This window comes from Anguilla anguilla, chromosome 1 (assembly GCF_013347855.1).
Source record: "Anguilla anguilla isolate fAngAng1 chromosome 1, fAngAng1.pri, whole genome shotgun sequence".
Classification (NCBI taxonomy): Eukaryota; Metazoa; Chordata; class Actinopteri; order Anguilliformes; family Anguillidae; genus Anguilla; species Anguilla anguilla.
The window spans coordinates 67,168,114-67,187,904 of record NC_049201.1 but is presented as its reverse complement, the minus strand read 5'-3'; the positions used below and the strand labels follow the sequence as shown (position 1 = coordinate 67,187,904).

At 40.1% G+C, this 19,791-nt stretch overlaps 1 protein-coding gene across 1 annotated transcript; it reads left to right on the top strand.

Moving 5' to 3' along the window:
* Nucleotides 1-18,197, top strand: si:ch211-113g11.6 (uncharacterized protein LOC559008 homolog). The gene is made up of 14 exons (XM_035386157.1): nt 1-274; nt 3,603-3,742; nt 4,183-4,245; nt 4,931-5,026; nt 5,220-5,319; nt 9,321-9,428; nt 10,202-10,341; nt 10,511-10,689; nt 11,098-11,206; nt 12,406-12,607; nt 13,525-13,640; nt 13,813-13,985; nt 14,542-14,597; nt 14,792-18,197. Exons 1-14 carry the CDS (start codon nt 196-198, stop codon nt 15,136-15,138), a joined length of 1,908 nt encoding a protein of 635 aa, XP_035242048.1. The 5' UTR covers nt 1-195; the 3' UTR covers nt 15,139-18,197.
* The last annotated feature ends 1,594 nt before the right edge of the window (nt 18,198-19,791 follow it).

Sequence of the window (19,791 nt, the reverse complement as noted above, 5' to 3'; positions counted from 1 at the left end):
TTTTGCTATGCTTGAAACAGACCAGATAAGCGACGGAAGGTGACGGCAATAGACCGAGTAGCATATCGCAATTCAGTTCGCGATATCACTTCTGTTACCAGCAGAAGCACTTAGAACGTCTTTTGAACAGAATATCGCCTCTTGAGGGGTCCGTTCTACAAGTTTAGACAAGATAAGAAAATCTGACGAGAAAATATGAATTTTATCATATTAGCTTCGCTTTTCTCCTTGGTCTTCGCTGGGAACTCTCCAAGGCTAAAATTCACTGTTCAAGGTAAGTGTTTCAGATACTGTGTTTTATCCTACCGTGTTGTTATGTTTTAGTAGATATGCTGTGCTAAACAATGATCATTTATAGCAAAGCTATTTGAAGGAACATCACAGAACATTTAGCTCTGTTTTTTTTTTTTTTTTTTTTTTTGCTTGACGTTTGTTCGCTGATATGTCACAGGACTGTATTTTCCACTCTAAATTAGCCGGATGAAATTTCAATATGATTAATGAAGGATGCATCCAGCTGAGGTGATGTAGGCTCCGGTGTGTTGCAATCGACGCTTCTCGTCGAGCTGCGGTATTCGTAATTGGTTGCTTGGCTGTTATGTAGGGCGTCGCACATTAGGGTATCCTGAGCTTCGAGCCAGTTGCAAAAAATATAGTCGGCTGGAAATTATTTGAGTAATTGTTACAAAAACAAATTATATGATAGTTTTTTTCTTCTGGTTTAAAAAATATATAGCTATATATTTTCTATTTTTTTTTTTACCACGAACGGTTTCCTCTTACCCATCAAAATCCCGAATTTCTTTAAATCGTTAGGGGTGCCTGTTACTTGCAATATCAATGAAGTGTGGGGAATATCAAACATGATGCTAGCCTACAGATGTGAAAAAATGATGGTCCAGTTTCACTGGGACCAGTAGCTAGGCCAAATTGAGTTATTTTGACGAAGTAATGAAATTTTTGAGGCACACCATGGCTTCGGTGGGTTTACACTTCTGGGTAGGTTAATGGACGTCGTAAATTAACTAGCCAGGCCGATCACCGGATATCTATTTTACATCCACATGTAATCCGTATATGGTCATGTGGATGCATTTGTAGCCTACTCAGTGAAACAATTAGTTCTCTTCATCATTCTATATCACGTGGGTGTAAAAATTGAAACAGCTGTATCATTCAGTTTCACATATGATACATTTGATGTAGTAGCCTATGCTGCCGCATACGTAAACAGACACGTGTGTGTGTGTGTAGCTAAAGCATATATATGTAGGATAGCCCAATATTTGGCATATGTAATGGAGTGAAATGAAGTAACTGCTTTCAGTTATTTCTGCAGTAGTGCAGTAGTCATGGAAACAGATTCTATTCGTTCTTTAGCCAATAAAAAACTAGACGTTTGGTTTCAGTCTATATCTTGGTATTCACCATCTGTAGCCCAATACGCGCATCTTGTCGCAGCTAATAATCAAATCAGTCAGTTCGAATTGATACTTATAAAACAAGTAATAGGTTAGCATATATCACATATATTAAGAAAAATCGTTTTTAGAATTGAACTGAATAGAATCAATTTTGGACGTAGGCTATAGTCAAACCAATTAAATAAAATGATTGGAAAACTGTTTCATTGAAATACGTAGCTACGTAGCTCGCGCTGCAGAACTGCAATGCAGGTGCTGGCGCTGCTGTGGTTGATGGTACTGCGGTAGCAAGGCGCACTGAGGATGGAGCGGCAGCATCAACGACCTCGATAGAACATCGACACACGACTGTGGAAAATTCCACTCTTCCAACAGAACCGCAATTAACAATTCAAAGCACGCCTCCATACCTTGCAATTTCTCGAAATGTAGTCACAATCAATAGGAAGGATCGTTTTTCGACTTTAGATACGCCGACGATGAATTAATTAAACATATTTCGAATTGCTTTCATCCACAGTACTCGATGTCGGTTGTAAGTTCTTTAAATTTACAATAAACCCATCATGCTTCCAGTATATTTGCAGGGATTCATATGATATTAGTATGCCTACTACTAGGCTACTTCATCTTCAGGCCTATACTACTACTACGAACAATAAGAATAATAATAATTATTATTATTATTTTGAAAGTGTAAATGCAGTGTAGCCTGATCATTTAAACTAAATGGAGGTGTAAGGTTTCAATCTGAGTAGCAGTTTACGTAAATAGGTCGGAGATACTGAGCCATTTGCCTACAGCGTTTCTGACACCCACTTCTCTGAGCAGTGCGAATCTGCCAGGGTAAGCGGCCTCCGGTCAGCGTGCGTCTGTTTTAGAATCATGTCTGCTGCATATCAAAAAGCCAGAACGCGTCAGTCAATGGTGTGGTCACGGTAGTGCTTTTGCCATGGCAACCAACTGCGTATGGTTTTGGGTTGCAGCATTTTAATTCATGCTGTTCTGCAGCACTCAAGAATGATGACATATGTACACACATAGCACTTGTCTTAGCACAAAATTCACATTGTGCAACAAAATTTTTACTTATAATGTTGTGTTATTCATCTTCAGATGTAGCGTCGTTGAAATTCACAATTACAATATGATGATTAGAAGTTTTCTAATTAACTCCTTAATCATTGTTAGGAAATTACAACATTAGGGGTACAAAACTGCAAAGGGAGGAATAGTGTAGACTCCACTGGAATCTACTAGTTTTCTGTTTATCTGAGTGCAGTGTTGCAAGTCTTAGCCTATATGGTTCGGAAACACTAGAATAAGTTAGCACTAATTTGTGCTTGTGTAAAACAGACTGAAGCCTTGAGGACCACATTGATTCTACCTCAAGAGTTTGCTTGGATGAAATCAGCACATGATATGCTTGTTGAAATTGTTAATTGGCTCTAAGTATAGATCTGCTGTGTCAGGTGCTTTGCAGGTGCTCTGTTGGCTTCGGACATGGAGTTTAGGTTTCATTTCTTGAAAATAAGAAGCATTTCCACAAGATTATCCTTGAATGTGACATTTCACAAAGTATACGAAAGGACTACCACAGCCAATTGAAGATGACCACTCATCTCTGTAAGATTCCAGCACCTGTTTTTGCCAGCTAGGTCACACACAATCACAAATAAACTGTAAGAGACATTTGGAAGAACAAACATGCAAAGGAAAAAAGATACTGATGACACTAAAGATAGAATGTTAAGGCAAAAACACAGACAAGAGAGAGCACATTGGTCCTTGATTATGTAATGTCTTCAGAGTGATAATTGATAACCAGGCAGCTTTATATAAATGGCAGGGGATATTTATTTTTAAAAAGTAAATGGTATATATTTTTTTTCTCAAATGTCTTGCACTTCTGACAAGAAATCTTTCATTGCTTATGGTTATAATAGCCATGCTGAAAAATGTAGTGGTAATGCTAATTTTCCAGTTTCAGAACTCAAGCAAGATATCAGCCCTGACTTAACATAAATACATTTTTAACTTATATAATGTGGTAGCTGTAGGCTTCTTGCCTTCTACTTGTTTAAAACAGGAAAAAAATATTTGGTTTAAGACTCTCACTTTGAAGATTGAAAAATAAATGAAATAACTGGCGATATTTCTCTTTAAACTGTTTTACAGAACCAACCAGGTTTCATTTTACAAAGCCAGAATACTACATGACCCTGTACCACCAGGAGGGAAGCAATGTGCTCTACGTGGGGGGTCAGGCTGTGATCTACATGCTGACGTTCACTGACAAAGGTGTCAGTGACACTCAGGTAGGCAAAGACGGAGCAACCCAGTATCAGCACATGATACTGTTGCCCTACTGCTGACCCTGTGAATGGCAGCCATAGTTTCAGTGCCCTGGGGTATTAATATTTATAGATACACTTAACCTTCTAAATTAATTGGTTTTTATCATTTAACATGCTCCTGATTCTAACATACTGTAGCTGGAGATGACATCATTCTTTCATTGACCTACTGTCTGCGCCTCATTTCACTGTCCCTCGGATGTTTTTGTGTGATTGGAAACGCCCTTGTCTGAACGCTCATTCTTTTCTCTCTGAAATCTCTCTAAAAATATTACATTTTCATTTTAATGTATTTCCATGTTCCAATGCCTTTGTTCCAAGAAATACTGTATGCATTGTCTGCTAAATAACACATATAATTTACTGGAGAGGTGAAATGTTTTTTTTTTCTTTTATTCCAGATTGCAGTCCCAGCAGAGGAGAATGCAAAGGAGTCATGCCTTTCCAAATCTGCAATGCCACAGGTGGGAGGGCCTGCAAGATACAGACTCAGCAGTGGAGGGGTTAAGGAATTTGGCTTGTTATTCAACTGTCGCGGGTTCAAATCCCATTAGGGTTATAAATGTTTTACTCCTGGTCGCAGTAGTGAAATTCGTAAAATAAGATGTTTAGCTGCATACGTGAGAAGTATGAAGTCAAAGTTGTTTAAATCTGTATTGGGTCGGATGTCTACCCAGTCCGTCAGTGTTTTTAATAACATAGTTCTAACGGGTAGTTGACAAGTTGTGAATTAAGTTTGCAGTTCTTCCACTTACTGCCTCTCATGGGACTATACTTTACCCCTCTATGGAATTGCTACACTTCGATCCCTAGTCTGCGAACTTGTGTTAGCACTGAATGATATCTTGTTAAAGAAAGTCTGCTAAATTCCATTAAGGTCATCCTAATGATAATAACAGGGAATGTGAGATGTTGGCATCTTATAATGGATCTTCAGACAAAACCTTGGTGATTTTGTATACATAATTTCAGGTAGCGGGTTGCTTTATCCAAAGGTTAAATTTGCCTACATTACATCACTCAAATGAGTCAGGTATACAGAGTTTGCCTGTTTATAATGAATTGCACAGTATATGATTAATAAATTATTACCGTGTGTATGTTCTTTGCTTAACTGACAGAATTATCTACTGCGTCTTTTCCCTCTAGACGGAGTGTTACACTTTCATCACTCTCATTCAGAAAGTTACTGACACCTTGGTGGTGTGTGGTAAAAATGCAGGCACCCCAAAATGCTGGCAATTGGTAAGCTGTTTGCATTTAAAGTTCTTTGTTGTTTTGCTCTTATTCCATGTCCTTGTCATTATATGATTAAGAGGTGATGAAGTGTATATATTTGAATATACACTTCAGTCCTACTTACTGCAGGTCAGAATTTATTGAAGCAATATATCAGTGCTAATTGTTTTTGTTTTGTTTCATCATTTTCTTTGTGCAGGTGAATGACACTGTGCTGACTGAAATAACTAATGGGCAGATTTCATCATCTGATATCTCCCCGCGCTTCCCTTCTCAGAGATCTGTTAGCCTGTCAGCGGGTATGGCCTAAAATACGCTCCCATTTCAGAACACTGCCCCATCACAGAACACTGTCCCATCTCAGAACACTGCCCCATCACAGAACACTGTCCCATCTCAGATCACTGCCCCATCACAGAACACTGTCCCATCTCAGGACACTGCCCCATCACAGAACACTGTCCCATCTCAGAACACTGCCCCATCACAGAACACTGTCCCATCTCAGATCACTGCCCCATCACAGAACACTGTCCCATCTCAGATCACTGCCCTATCACAGAACACTGTCCCATCTCAGGACACTGCCCCATCACAGAACACTGTCCCATCTCAGAACACTGCCCCATCACAGAACACTGTCCCATCTCAGATCACTGCCCCATCACAGAACACTGTCCCATCTCAGATCACTGCCCTATCACAGAGCACTGTCCCATCTCAGATCACTGCCCTATCACAGAGCACTGTCCCATCTGAGAACACTGCCCCATCACAGAACACTGTCCCATCTCAGAACACTGCCCCATCACAGAGCACTGTCCCATCTCAGATCACTGCCCCATCACAGAACACTGTCCCATCTCAAATCACTGCCCCATCACAGAGCACTGTCCCATCTCAGATCACTGCCCCATCACAGAGCACTGTCCCATCTCAGATCACTGCCCCATCTCACAGCACCGCCCCATCTGAGAACAATGCCCCATCTCAGATCACTGCCCCATCTCACAGCACCTCCCCATCTGAGAGTAATGCCCCATCTCAGAGCACTGTCCCATCTCATATCCCATCTCTTGTGCGACACAAGCGAACTGAAGCGTAGTTTTTCGCTTCTGTTCTATTTTTCTGCTTGTCGCGCGTCATGATGACCTGTTTATACACAGAAATATGCTCTAAAATGCTAGGTATACATGCTCTGATTTATATTTCATCCTTATATTAGGCTATTGGGGGTGTGACCCTAGTTCCCTCCCAGATATTTTATAAGCAGCTAAAAAATACAAGCCTTTTCATTTTTGTATTGTCTTTGCAGGAAAAAAAACAACAACAACAAAAAAAAAAAAACTGGAACCTGGGGAAAAGGCAAATTTAGTTTCGCTATCTTATTTTGCGGAGGGGGTGGGGTAAATTTGAAAATACACCACAGAAAGATGTAGCCTATTGAATGATGTAGAAGTGAATGCACCGAGCAGCGGTTTGTTAGATCGAGTGTTGGAAGATAGTTTTTAACCAACCATTGCTCAGCCTATTTGACTTCTCCGATGTCTTCGTTCGTTCAAAAAGGGCGTGTTAATAAAAATCAGATAATCCACAGATCTTTAAAAAATCAGATTATTTAGTGGTCTTGCCGATGAAAACGCACCTATTTTATAAGTGAAGTTGTAAGCAAGCCTTTATTGCACTTGTACTTCACAGCTTCCGGTGTTCATGGTGTTGTGGTGCTCATATCCCTCCAAGTTTAAACTGTTATCATCTTTTTGATGATTAGCTGATTTTACTAAATCTGATCATATAAATGTTTTGACGTGAATAACAAGACGGCATGGGGATTCCCAAAGGTTGATTACGGATTATTTATTATTACTGTGATCATTACATATTCTTCATGAAATTGGCACGCTTGTTAACCAAGCAAATAAATTAATACAGTTTGAGATTGATTATTATGCAGGCTACGTTGCGATTTAAGCTTATGGTAATTCTTTAAAGCGTTTACTTTCTCACGTATTTACACGAGTTAACGAAATATTACCAAATTAACAAACTGAAAAAGGTCTCTCACCAAGTATTCACTTAACCCATAATCAACAGTCGTGAACAAACGTGAAATACACGATGTAATCCCACTGCAGACTGCGAGAGCTACTAGGAATATAGAGTTTTAAGCAAGCCTTTGCGCGACACAAACGGAACCTGTGTAGACACGCTACGCGCCGCGCCGTGCTGCTTCGCCGTGCTGCTTAAGCTTAAGCCGGGCACCCACCGCACGCGTATCGACCGCGAGCGCACTACGCGCGTATTACGCGCGTAACTGAAGCGTAGTTGAAGTACTGTTATTACAATGGCAGCGGGCGACGTCGTCTCCACCAGAAGCGAACGCGTCGCAAACCGGCTGCGAAGCTCGCGCGACACAAGCGAACTGAAGCGTAGTTTTTCGCTTCTGTTCTATTTTTTCGGCTTGTCGCGCGTCACGATGGCCTGTTTATACACAGAAATATGCTCTAAAATGCTAGGTATACATGCTCTGATTTATATTTCATCCTTATATTACTGCGGGTGTGTCCCTAGTTACCTCCCAGATATTTTATAAGCAGTTTTAAAAAATGCAAGCCTTTTCGTTTTGTAAAAATAAATAAATAACTGGAACCTGGGGAAAAGGCTAACTTAGTTTCGCTGTCTTATTTTGCGGAGGGGGTGGGGTAAATTTGAAAATACACCACAGAAAGACGTAGCCTATTGAATGACGTAGAAGTGAATGCACCGAGCAGCGGTTTGTTAGCTCTAGTGTTGGAAGGTAGTTTTTAACCAACCATTGCTCAGCCTATTTGACTTCTCCGATGTCTTCGTTCGCCGTGCTTTCAAAAAGGGCTTGTTAAAAAAAATCAGATAATCCACAGAGCTTAAAAAAATCTGATTATTTAGTGGTCTTGCCGATGAAAATGCACCTATTTTATAAATGAAGTTGTAAGCAAGCCTTCATTGCACTTGTACTTCAAAGCTTCCGGTGTTCATGGCGTTGTGGTGTTCATATCCCTTCAAGATTAAAACTGTTACTGACTTTTTCATGATTAGCTGATTTTACTAAATCTGATCCTATAAATGTTTTGACGTGAATGGCAAGACAACACGGGAATTCCCAATGGTTGATTACGGATTATTTATTATTATTATGATCATTACATATTCTTCATGAAATTGGCACGCTTGTTAACCAAGCAAATACATTAATACAGTTTGAGATTGATTGTTATGCAGGCTACGTTGCGATTTAAGTTTATGGTACTTCTTGAAAGCGTTTACTTTCTCACGTAGGCTATTTACGAGTTAACGAAATATTACCAAATTAACAAACTGAAAAAGGTCTCTCACCAAAGTATTCACTTAACCCATAATCAACAGTCGTGAACAAACGTGAAATACACAATGTAAAAGCCCACTGCAGACTGCGAGAGCTACTAGGAATATATAGCTTTTACGCAAGCCTTTGCGCGACACAAACGGAACCAGTGGAGACACCCTACGCGTCGCGCCGTGCTGCTTCGCCCTGCTGTTTACGCGACGCATACGCGACGCGTGCGGTGGGTGCCCGGCGTTACGCGCCGCTTACGCTACGCGTGCGGTGGGTGCCCGGCGTAATAGGCTACTCGCAGCATGCAGCTAGTAGCCTGTTTGTACAGTTGTGAGGTATTTTACATTTCCCTTGATTAGTCAACAATCGGCACTGATTTATCTTTTGAAATTACGTTCGGTAGAAATGGAATATATATTCCACCGTTAGGCTACAGGTGAACATTTGTGGTTGGAAATCATGTTGGTTGAATGATCTGTGTTTTCTCCGTTTATTTATTTATTTATTTATTTTAGTTATTGTATTCTTGTATTGTACAAAGGAAAATAATAAAGATCTTGAATTACCTCCCAAAAAGATTTTTTACTGAATATTATACTAGTATATCAGCTTTCTGTGGAACACTCCCTGCCCTCTATGTTCATTACCCCTGTTATTGTGCTTTTTTAGTATAGTGCTTGCTGGAAAGGACTGAATGTTCAGTAGACTAATAAACGTTTTTTCATCACCTTGTCGTTTTGTAATTTAATTTTGTCATTGAAAAGCATAAATCAAAAGCAAAATTGATTTAATTTATGCAATGGTACAAATGGGCAAATACATGAAAAAATACCGGTACTCGGTATTCGGCCAAGTGTTTCCTTATTTTAATTTTGGCGCATCCATACTTTTCTGTGCAAAAGAGAGGTGAATGATGCACCAAGCTGTCTTCTTGTTTGCTCTATCCAGATGGAAGTCTGTATTCTGCTCTGTCGGCTGTGGGGAACCAACCGGGCTCAATCCGCAGGATCTTCGGTTCTCGCAAGCTACTGAAGACTGAGAGCAAATGGTTACATAGTGAGTGGGAAGTGGTGGAGGGGAACAGTATGGGGTAGAAGGGGGGCAAGCATGAAAGGGGAGGAGAATGGGTGGAGTTTTGAATGGTGAATTAATAAATTACTTTACATAGCACATTCTATTCTATTCAATGGTTAGTAAGTGCTTCACATATGTGCATTTTCATTTATAAATTCATTAAAATAAAGAACGACTGTAGAGACAATAGAGATATAAATAAAACAGAAATACTACATCAAAAAGGCTCCACAAGTCCTCATTTCCAAAATGAATGTAAGTCTCTGGATGAGGACAATCCAGCTAAGGCTCTGTTATAAAACAGAACACGAGACATAATTAATGGATCATTTGGAGGCTGTATGTCACAACATATTTACAACAATAAACTTTTAGATTATCTCATCTTGATTCTAAACATTAGTAAACTAAAGTGTAAAGGGTAGTGCCTTGCATAAAAATTCACTATCAGAGGTATTATACACAGTGATTGATTAACATAACAAGCACTAAACATCTTTTGTTCAGCTTTATATTATTGGGTAATCAATCACTGTATGTACCTCCCTTGTGTATAAATGTATGAATGAATAAATGAATGAATGAATACGCACACAATCCGCAGTTGCACATGGTACTTCATCAGGTTCTGATGATGCATCATTTGCAACTGCTTAGCTAATTCGACTCATTTTCATGGGACTCTGATAAATGTTTTGCTCTGCTTTGTGAAAACTGAGATAAGCTTACCTGATGCAGTGCCCTTCTTCCCGTAGATCCTCAGTTTGCTGGGGCAGCAATAATCCCAGGGTCCCAAAAGGACAAAGAAGAAATCTACTTCTTTTTTAGTGAGATCAACAATACAGCTGGAGTTGATGAGCAACCATATAGGGCCCGCATTGGACGTGTCTGCATGGTATGCGCACAAAGTGGCACAACCGTAATTTATAATCATGTAACTGTCTGACACACGTGCACGTAAATGCCATCATATCTTTACAAAGTTTGAATTAGGCTAGATCCCATCTATCCTACTGTATGAGCATTTGCAATCGGAAGACACTCACACCCTCTTCCTGTTCCAGGTGGACGAGGGGGGCATTAAGAACATGCTAGCAGACTCCTGGACAACCTTCCTGAAGGCACGGGTGATGTGTGGAGTGGGCTCCACCCCTCAGCAGTATAACAACCTGCGCCAGGCCTTTGTGCTGACTGCGCAGGAGAGGAGAACGGGCGTGATGTACGGGCTGTTCTCCAACTCCTGGTGAGCATGTACTTCAGCCCCTCCAGGGCCAGAGTCAGGGGATAGCATCCAGGCCTCAGCAATGAGTGTTTGGCTGGTAGGGGACCTATCCCATGGTGAACTTACTGGCATGTGGCAGAACATATATTTCATGTCTCTGTCAAGCACTGAGTTCTGTTTGTGTAGCAGTCTGTTTGGAAATCTGATGTAAACCAGGCTGAGAATGTGTGGCTCAAAAGCACAAAAAGGAGAAGAATTGCATCTCATCTGTGTATCACTCTTTAAGCTTAAGTACAATAGTACAATATACTATAACATGGTTATGCTGTATCCTGGAGTTATAGTGATTACATGTTTAATTTTTATACCTCATTGTGACATGTTTAATTATCTACTCTTAACTTCAGCATTGTGTCTCCTCTCTTCCAGGGACACCACAGTGGTGTGTGCCTACTCCATTGAAGACATTGACCAGGCTTTCTCCACCTCTAAGCTGAAGGGCTACAGCAGCCCCCTGACAGGACACCGCCCTGGGACAGTAAGGCCACCCAGCATAGAATGGACTGTGACAAATTTGCTGATGGTAGAAAAAAGTACCACTTGGGAAAAACACAACTGCAGCAGCAACATAACGAACAGTGTTTGGTCAGAATTTGACACCAGGTCCCAAAATACAAGTAAACACGAGGGTTATTATACGAAAAATACCACAAAAAAGAAAATGTCTTGTGTTTTCAGTAATTTCAACATCCTGTTTTTATTTGAGTGCCATTCACACTTTTGGTATTCATTCTCCACTAGGGATGTTAACAGTTAACTGATGAACTGTTAAGCGCCAATAAGAATGTTGATGGATTCATTTTATTGATTAAACTGTTAAATTTAAATATGCCGTTTCAATGAATAACCTAACACCGGTGATTAGATTTTTGATTAGAAAGACGTTTCTCAGTTGTAAGGCACAAATCTCCTTGACTGGTGGAAAGTTAATGAGCCACGCTTCCCTGAACTGGCAGCATTAGCAAAATGCTATTTGTCAATTCCTGGAACATCGGTGCCGTCTGCCCTCGTCTTCTCAGCTGCTGGTCTCACCTTCAGCAAAGTGGGCACCAGAATTATCCCATAGCTCACAGACATGCTCATATTTCTTAACAAAAGTATTAAGGTAGGCAATGGCATAGGCCTACAGGCTATGTTGTTCCTGTTACGCCTATATGTTACAGCCTTCAGGAATATGGCCTATCAGCAGTCTTTTGTTGAGGCTGTTGAAGTGTTCTTTTTATTATTAGACCGCATTAGCAGCTACAAAGTGTCAGAAAGACAAAAAAATGGTTCTTTTGTTCATTACAAAGTTAAGCATTAATATGCAGCATTAATAAGCAATACCTTTTGTCTCCATCCCAGTGGCAGTTCAGTCAGCCTGTAATAAAAATGTCAGCAGTCTTTCTCTCCTGTGAAAATTTCTCAGTCCGTGAATCCGTGTTTGTATTTATTTTATTTTATTTATTTATTTATTTATTTTTGCCATTATGGCTTTAATGCACAATGCAAAATCCTGTTCTAATTATTGTTGGGACATGTCTTAAATCTCTCTTATATATACAACAAACTAAAATTTTGAGTAATTTTTTACTGGCGTATATATCGTAGATCATTAATAATCGATTAATGGGTGTCCACAATCGATTAATAGGAATTGCACGAAATTTGTATTCCTATTCCCCACCCTTCCTCCAGTGTGTCCACAAGAACGTGACATCGTCACTCGGCGTCAAAACCCTTGGGGTGATAAAGGACCATCCGGAGATTGAGGATGTCATCACGCCAGTTGGGGAAGCACCTTTGGACCTGCCCACTGATGACCAGTTTACCCAGACAGTTGCTGACACAGTTCTGGCGGTCAACGACGAGCATTACAGTGTGTTGTATCTAGGAACAGGTGAGCGGATGAGCTGGAGCCAGAGAGCCATAGTGCCAGATATGGCTTTCAGGTGGTAAAACATGGCATGAGGAAGACTAATGTAATAGTGAGGTAAACCCTGGACTTTGCATTTGTTCTGAGTCCCTTGTAAATGTCAACATGGCAAAAAATTATTTCATTTACAGTAATTGTATTTTTAGCTGGCCACGTGCTCTATGTGGAACACAGACTTTCAACTATAAAAAGATAAGAATGAACATTTTCACACCTGAGTATGTAGACCACAGGTGCTGGAGAAGGGCAAAATCCAATAATAAAACAGTACACTGTGTAACACTGTCTCTTGCTGTGCTTGCTACTTTATTTATTTAAATAATGACTTCAATTTAGACACCTCTTAGAATGAATGGTAAAATGACTGGTGATCAGCCGATGACATCAATACAACATTTTCATAAGAATTTACCATTATCTAACTTCTTTACATAGATAATGGTGGATTCTTATGAAAATCTATTTATATCATTGGCTGATCAACAATCATGGAACTAACTATGAGAAGTCTTTATAAGAGGATCTTTTACCATTCATTCTAAGACTAACCAAGAGCAGAGATTTCCAAAACATTGTCATTATTTCAGTCAATAAAGTTGCAGGCACAGCAACAGCAAAACAAAACATTTAGAAGAATTTAATGCTACAGCTTGATTAATTCAAATGTAATTTTAAGATTAAGTGTTGATAAGATCTCCTGAAAGAGGAATGGTATTTATAACCTGCCATTTTGAAACTTGCTGTATTTGTAATAATTGAGCACGACTATTCTCTCAGTTGCTACATTGTTTTTAATACTTCACAAAATGACTTTGATACTGAAGATCAATGATATGCAGGCGCTGTAAGTGCTAGGTCCCCCTGTCTTTGTATTTCCACAGAAAAAGGGAAAGTCCTGAAGGTTCTTCACACCATAGAGGAAGCTTTCATCATCTCTGAGTATTCTTTGTTCCACAATGAGAGTCCTGTCACTGCCATGGCTATTGACTCCCAGAGGGTAAGACATTAACAGACACTGCCCCTCACCATTCACAGAATGTGCTTTGGAAAATTTCCCATTGAATGCAGTTGCCACAATATGTTGCTGAATTACTATGAAGTAATGTATGCAATCTCCTATTGCAAACAAAAGCACAATCATTTAATGGTTAAGTGTTTGTTTTTTTCAGGGCCATCTCTATGTGGGCCAAGCCATGGAGGTACAGCGTCTCCCACTAGCCGACTGCCGTCGCTATGGTGACACTTGTCGGGAGTGCATTCTTTCACGCGACCCCTACTGTGGGTGGGAACGAGCAAAGAAGAAGTGTACCGCCATCCCTGCTGGCTACAACATCAGCACAGGGTATGGAACTTGGCACTTCCAATTCCATGCTGAAGCTTTAGTCAGCAAGACCAAATCAGTTTTCCTAATTAGTACATAACAGAGACAGCCTTTAGAATCCATATTTGCAAAAACAGGCATTATCATCCATCCATCCATCCATCCATTATCTATACCCACTTTTGCCTGGTCAGGGTCACGGGAGGTGCTGGTGCCTATCCCACCACGCATTGGGCAGGAATACACCCTGGACAGTTTGCCAGTCCATCGTTGGGCACACACAGGCATTATCAATTTTTTAAAATTCAATTTCTATTGTATGTTCAATGATGTATGCTGGCAAAAAAAAAGGTTCAGTCCAAACACAATGAATGAGGTCGTTCTTGGCCTTGATTGGTGTAATAATATCTCAATATCCTGTTTAAAGAAGGTCGGGCTTCCTCGTATCCGGAATGACTTCCATTCAGGAAGCAGATTTATTGAGACAATCAGAGATCATCATCATGAAATCACATACACAGATAAGATTTATGGGGCTCCAGCTAATTTAATTTTGTTTTTGTTATTTAACCTATAGTACAATCCTCCAGAGTCTTGACCAGTCCAATACGTCTGTTTGTGGAGAGGCCACAGGTAAGTACAACCTAATAGACTCTGTGTCTGTCTCATTCCTCATTCTGCCTTAAAATGAATATCTAACCAATCCTGTTGGGATTTCAGATCTTTTGAGTTGTTAGTCTACACACAGGCCAGTGTCATTCCTTAGACTATTTATTTAACTATATGAGGTTCTATCACCATGCAAGTGATATTTACTACTTCCACAGCCCTGAAGGTTCGCAGCACATCACCAAAGGAGGTAGTGGTGGACTCGGATGGGCCGGTTATGCTCCCCTGTCCTGTGCGTTCCTATCACGCTTCCTACCGCTGGGAGAAGGATAACTGCATTAAACGCTACCCCTGCTCCATCTCCGGGGGCTCCTGCGTGCTCGCGCCCAGCCCAGACCTGCCGCTCGAGGCAGGCATCTTCCGCTGCATGTCCCTGGAGAACGGCTACAAAGAGGAGGTGGTCTCCTATCGGCTGGTCTTCAATGGCGGACCCCTCCCCGCCTCCTTTGCCTCTACACTGGCTCCTTCCCTCCTGCTGGCTGCGGCCACGCTGTGGCTGATGTAGGCCTTCAGCCCCCCCCCTCCAACTCCCCCTTCCTTCCCCTCTACAATATGTGCCATCAGTGGAGTCATGATGCCTCGGTCAGGTTCGCAGAGCACTTAAACAACAGCGTTGGGAAACATGTCAGCAAAAGAAAAATGCCTGTTGCATGCTGAGATTTTTATACTGTAACTACAAGTCATGTCACACTTCACAGTGCAGTCAGTTGTTCTTTAACAAGGACATATTTTTACTAAATTGCCTTAACAGCAATCTACCCTCAGAATAACATCACTACAAAGCAATAGGATAGGGGTGTGTGTGTGTGTGTCTGTATGTGTGTGTGATTGTGTGTGTGTGTGCTTATACACAGTTGAAACAAAAAAGACAAACACTAACAATTTTATCTCCAGGCACATCTATACAGTATATTCAAAGTTTTGTTTTGATCCTATGAACTTACATCTACCTTCTATGATAAAAGATTTGAGAAGCTGGCATCAGTTTCCGATTGTAATGAGTGCTTTGCGAACCAAGGCTTTCAGACTCAAATGAGCCAATTTTTTGAAGTTTGGTGAAGTAAATTGCCAGGCTGATTTGTTTATTTTATTCTGTTGTTTTTTGTACAGATTTAGAGTTGACTGTGCCATTCTGTGTAAAACGTACTGCTGGAATGTTGCTCCAAGACAAATACGGAAAAAAAAAAACAATCCTGTTGAAATTCATATAGCTATATAACTACACGCATTGAAAAAAAGTAAGAAGCCTTAATATGTATGTTACATACCTACTAAGCACAAAATGCAGTAGAGCTCGGCAAAGTCTGCCAAAATAGGCTTTGTGTGTTGCGCACAGCCTGAACAAGATCCAGGGCAGGAGTCCTATCATCATGATTTAGAGAAGGTTTACTGATAGAAATCTGAGAACTCACTCTGTAGCTGCAATAGGTCAGCATGAGGCTTGTGCCTGCAATGCAGCCCTCTGGTTTTTTGATGAAAATGTACAGTAATTCATACATTATGGCATTTCCGATAACCCACATGAAACACTGGTTAAAAGGCAGCTGAAGCCAAATATGTGTAGATAACATAATGATGTGCATTTTGTTGTCACTGTGAAAAGTGACATGCAGTTATACGCTATAAACAAAATATTTTATTTATTGCAGTGCAAATGCTCACATTGACCATTGCTATTTACTTATCCGATGCTTATATATATATATATATATATATATATATATGTATATTTCAAATTTTACAATGTTGAAGCTATCAAGAATAAATGAGAGCTAAAAAACAGTATGCCACTGAATGTGACTAACTGAGGGGAAATCAGTGCATAACACGATACGACTGAAATTGTGATTTTATAATTATGTCTATTAATATTCTGAGAAAAAGGCTCTATAAGTTTCAACAGGATTCTTTTTTAGGAGGAGCATGGGAAATAGCTGCTCTCTGGAGAGAAAGACTACAGCCAGGCACATTTAATAGATGGATAAAAATGGAACAGTACTTCCATTTGCTAGTTATCCTCTTTTATAGCATCAGCCCCCAATGGTCTGTGTTAAATGTATGATATGCCAGGTTTCAGCCCAGCTCTTTCATTGTGCAGGCAGCATTTGTTAATCATCCTGGCTCCACTTAATACAAGGCTTTGCTGAATCTGTAAATCAATGGAAGATTATAATTTATTAATGGACTTATGAGTGTCATAGAGCATTAGAAACAGACTCATCGTTTGGAATCTATCGCTCATTCATGGACTAAATCATTCACCCCAGTCATTCATAGAAATTGGCATAACCCCACTATGTGCCAAATGTGTTTCTTAATTAAATTTTTCAACATGCTAACTGTACGCTTAGTGCACATTATATGCTCTATTGATATCTTTTTATCTTAATATTTCTACGCTGCTTTAGAAGATGGTATGACCCAACTAGTGCCAAAAAGACCAGCACTCTTGCAGCTGGATTGGTTAGGAAAGGCACTAGGCACACTGACTGTCTTTCTCTCTGGTGTGGGCCTTGTGTTGCTGTGTCTCTGGTGTGGGTTTCTCACACAGTTAACTGCACTGCACTGAGGCAGCCAGTTGATTGTGTCAAACCCATACTATGCTGATGCCTCATCCGCCTGCAGCTTCAAGTCACTTTGCCTTCTGTGCTTGTCTACCAAATTGCTGTCATGCTTTTGATACACACACACACACACACACACATACATGCATAACATGTACACAATACACATACATACACACTTGCACACGCACACACAACACACACACACAACACATGCTCACTTGTGCCCCACCCTCACTTCCCACATACAGTCCAGAATGCTCAGTGTTGTTTGTGCCATTTTATTCTGTGTACTGAGCCAATGTTTCTAAAGCTGTGAAATGAAGATACTGTAAGAGATCTGCCAACGTGCAACTGGCCTACACGGCCAGTTGCGAAGCCTTACATGCTTTTCCAAGACAAAGATTGAGAACCTGTTTCTGGTATTACTGTAGAGGTCAGAGACAAATAAATTAATAACACAACCTTCAACAATATATTATATTCAGTTAACCTGGTTTCGTATAATCTGGCAGGATATGACTTGTGACTGTGTCGATGATTCAGCTATTGAGATGGGGAGAATTTCCCATGAGCACTTTAGTTGTGTACAGATTCACTCACATAGCTGCAACTATTTACTTTTATATGTATTACAACAGGCTAGCCCTTGCGAATATCCCTGTCACTAGTGCCCGCATTTTAAATTTAAAGGGCAAATTTCAGTTGAAATCTCGCCCGAAGACAAATATTATTTTCCTTCACAACTGTGTATACCAGGCAGGCTGAAATACTGTGAGAAGGTGTATTTTAGACATATTTAGTGAATAGGAATGGACCGATGACTGCTCTCAAAAAGATGGTCTATACAAAAATGCCAACGTGTGCCAAAACCAGGAGGTGCCACGGGACGTATTTACCCCCAGCTATAGTTCAACCAGCTCTACTCTTGTAAAAAAAAAAAAAAAAGTAATAAAGTCGTGCAGAACAATTGCCACCCAAGATATTTTATTGGCCTCTTCATAGGCCCAGAGTGAGGACACTATTAGATTTATTCAAAGAAAAAAACAGAATTAATTCAGTTGATGCAGTGTTTTCCTGTCATCCAGGATAGATTTTGTAAATGCCCCCAAGACCTTGAACAGATCAGTACGTGTCTGTACCATGATGCGGTACCATGATATGTTATACCTGATGTAACCAAATGTCCAAGTGTGCTTTCCCTTCAAACCAAGGTGCCATAAGCCAAAATTTGGCCAACCAATGTATGTATTCTTGATTTCTTATGGTTTGCACTCAATGATATGTTTTTGCTGGCATTTAAGAAGCCTGTTGGTAGCTGCATTTGAGCAAAAGAGAGGTGGAAATCCCTCCCTTTTTTCTGCTCCCTTGAGTTCAAAGGCTAGAGTCGTGTCTGGCATGGGTGGCCTCTGAAACAGTATGCGCCAAAAGCTTGTGATATTGCAACATGCCTTCATTGCCCATACTTACATATGTTTGTTTTTCCAAGAAAAGATCTATCTATACAGTATAAATATGTGTATATGTACTGAGTCAAATTAATTATGCCATCTGATTCCATTTACTGGACATTTAAATGAATTAAAACAAGAAAAATATACAGTGGAAAAAGTTTCAGCTGCTTTGTTCTGTTTTGTGTGTATGTTAGGTTGTTATTGATGATGAAAAAATTGACAAAAAAATTATTAAAGAATCTGGAAAGAACTTTCAGTCAGGCAATCAAACCTGCAATCTTCAGACTATAAAATCGGTTCCCTAACAATTACGCACCACACAACCGTCCTAATTTTCCTCCAATAATATCCATACACAAAACATTTCCAGAATCTCACTCTCGCATTCATGCTGACACTAATTATAGTGGCCCTGTGAGTAGATTTCCTGTCTACCTGGGCACAGTAAGTCTCTGACTGTTTTTTTGTCTGCCTCCAATCACCATGGAAACTGTTCTGCCCTCAGAGTCCTTGGCTCCTCACTGCACCCTCCCCCTTGATGGAATTTTGCTTGATTGCTGCGTTGTCTTTTTTTTTTCTTTACCAAATGTGCAGCAGGCATTGATTAATAGAACCATTGTCCCTACTGGGGATTGCTCAATCCAGAATTGCATAACTTATCATTTATTGCTATTAGTACAAACAAAGTGGCATACCGTATGTGTGCTTATTGGACAATCTTTGTATCCTGTTCTAATGATACACAAAACCCTTTCGCATATTTCACCTTGTTACCTCCAGGATGACCCTTATTGCAGGGCTCAAAATATGTTAAACAACAACTGAATAAATGTGGCTAACCCATAACTATGATGAACAGCATGTAAGTATGTCATTTTAAGGACACTTAACCACTCCCAATATCTCCAATGCATGCACTTTCTATTTTCTGGAGAGTGTTTCAAGCTCTGAATAGTTGCAATAATAAAACAACAGAGCTGGTGTGCATAGTCTAAATTATTTCATATGCATCATGTAAATTGCTCAATAAAATGATTTAATGTAGTTTAATGCAAAGTTTAATGCAACTTAGACTGAACAGTGAGGTATGTGCCTCAAGCTGTGGCCATGTGTAGACCTCATGCAAACTTCTGTTAAGTG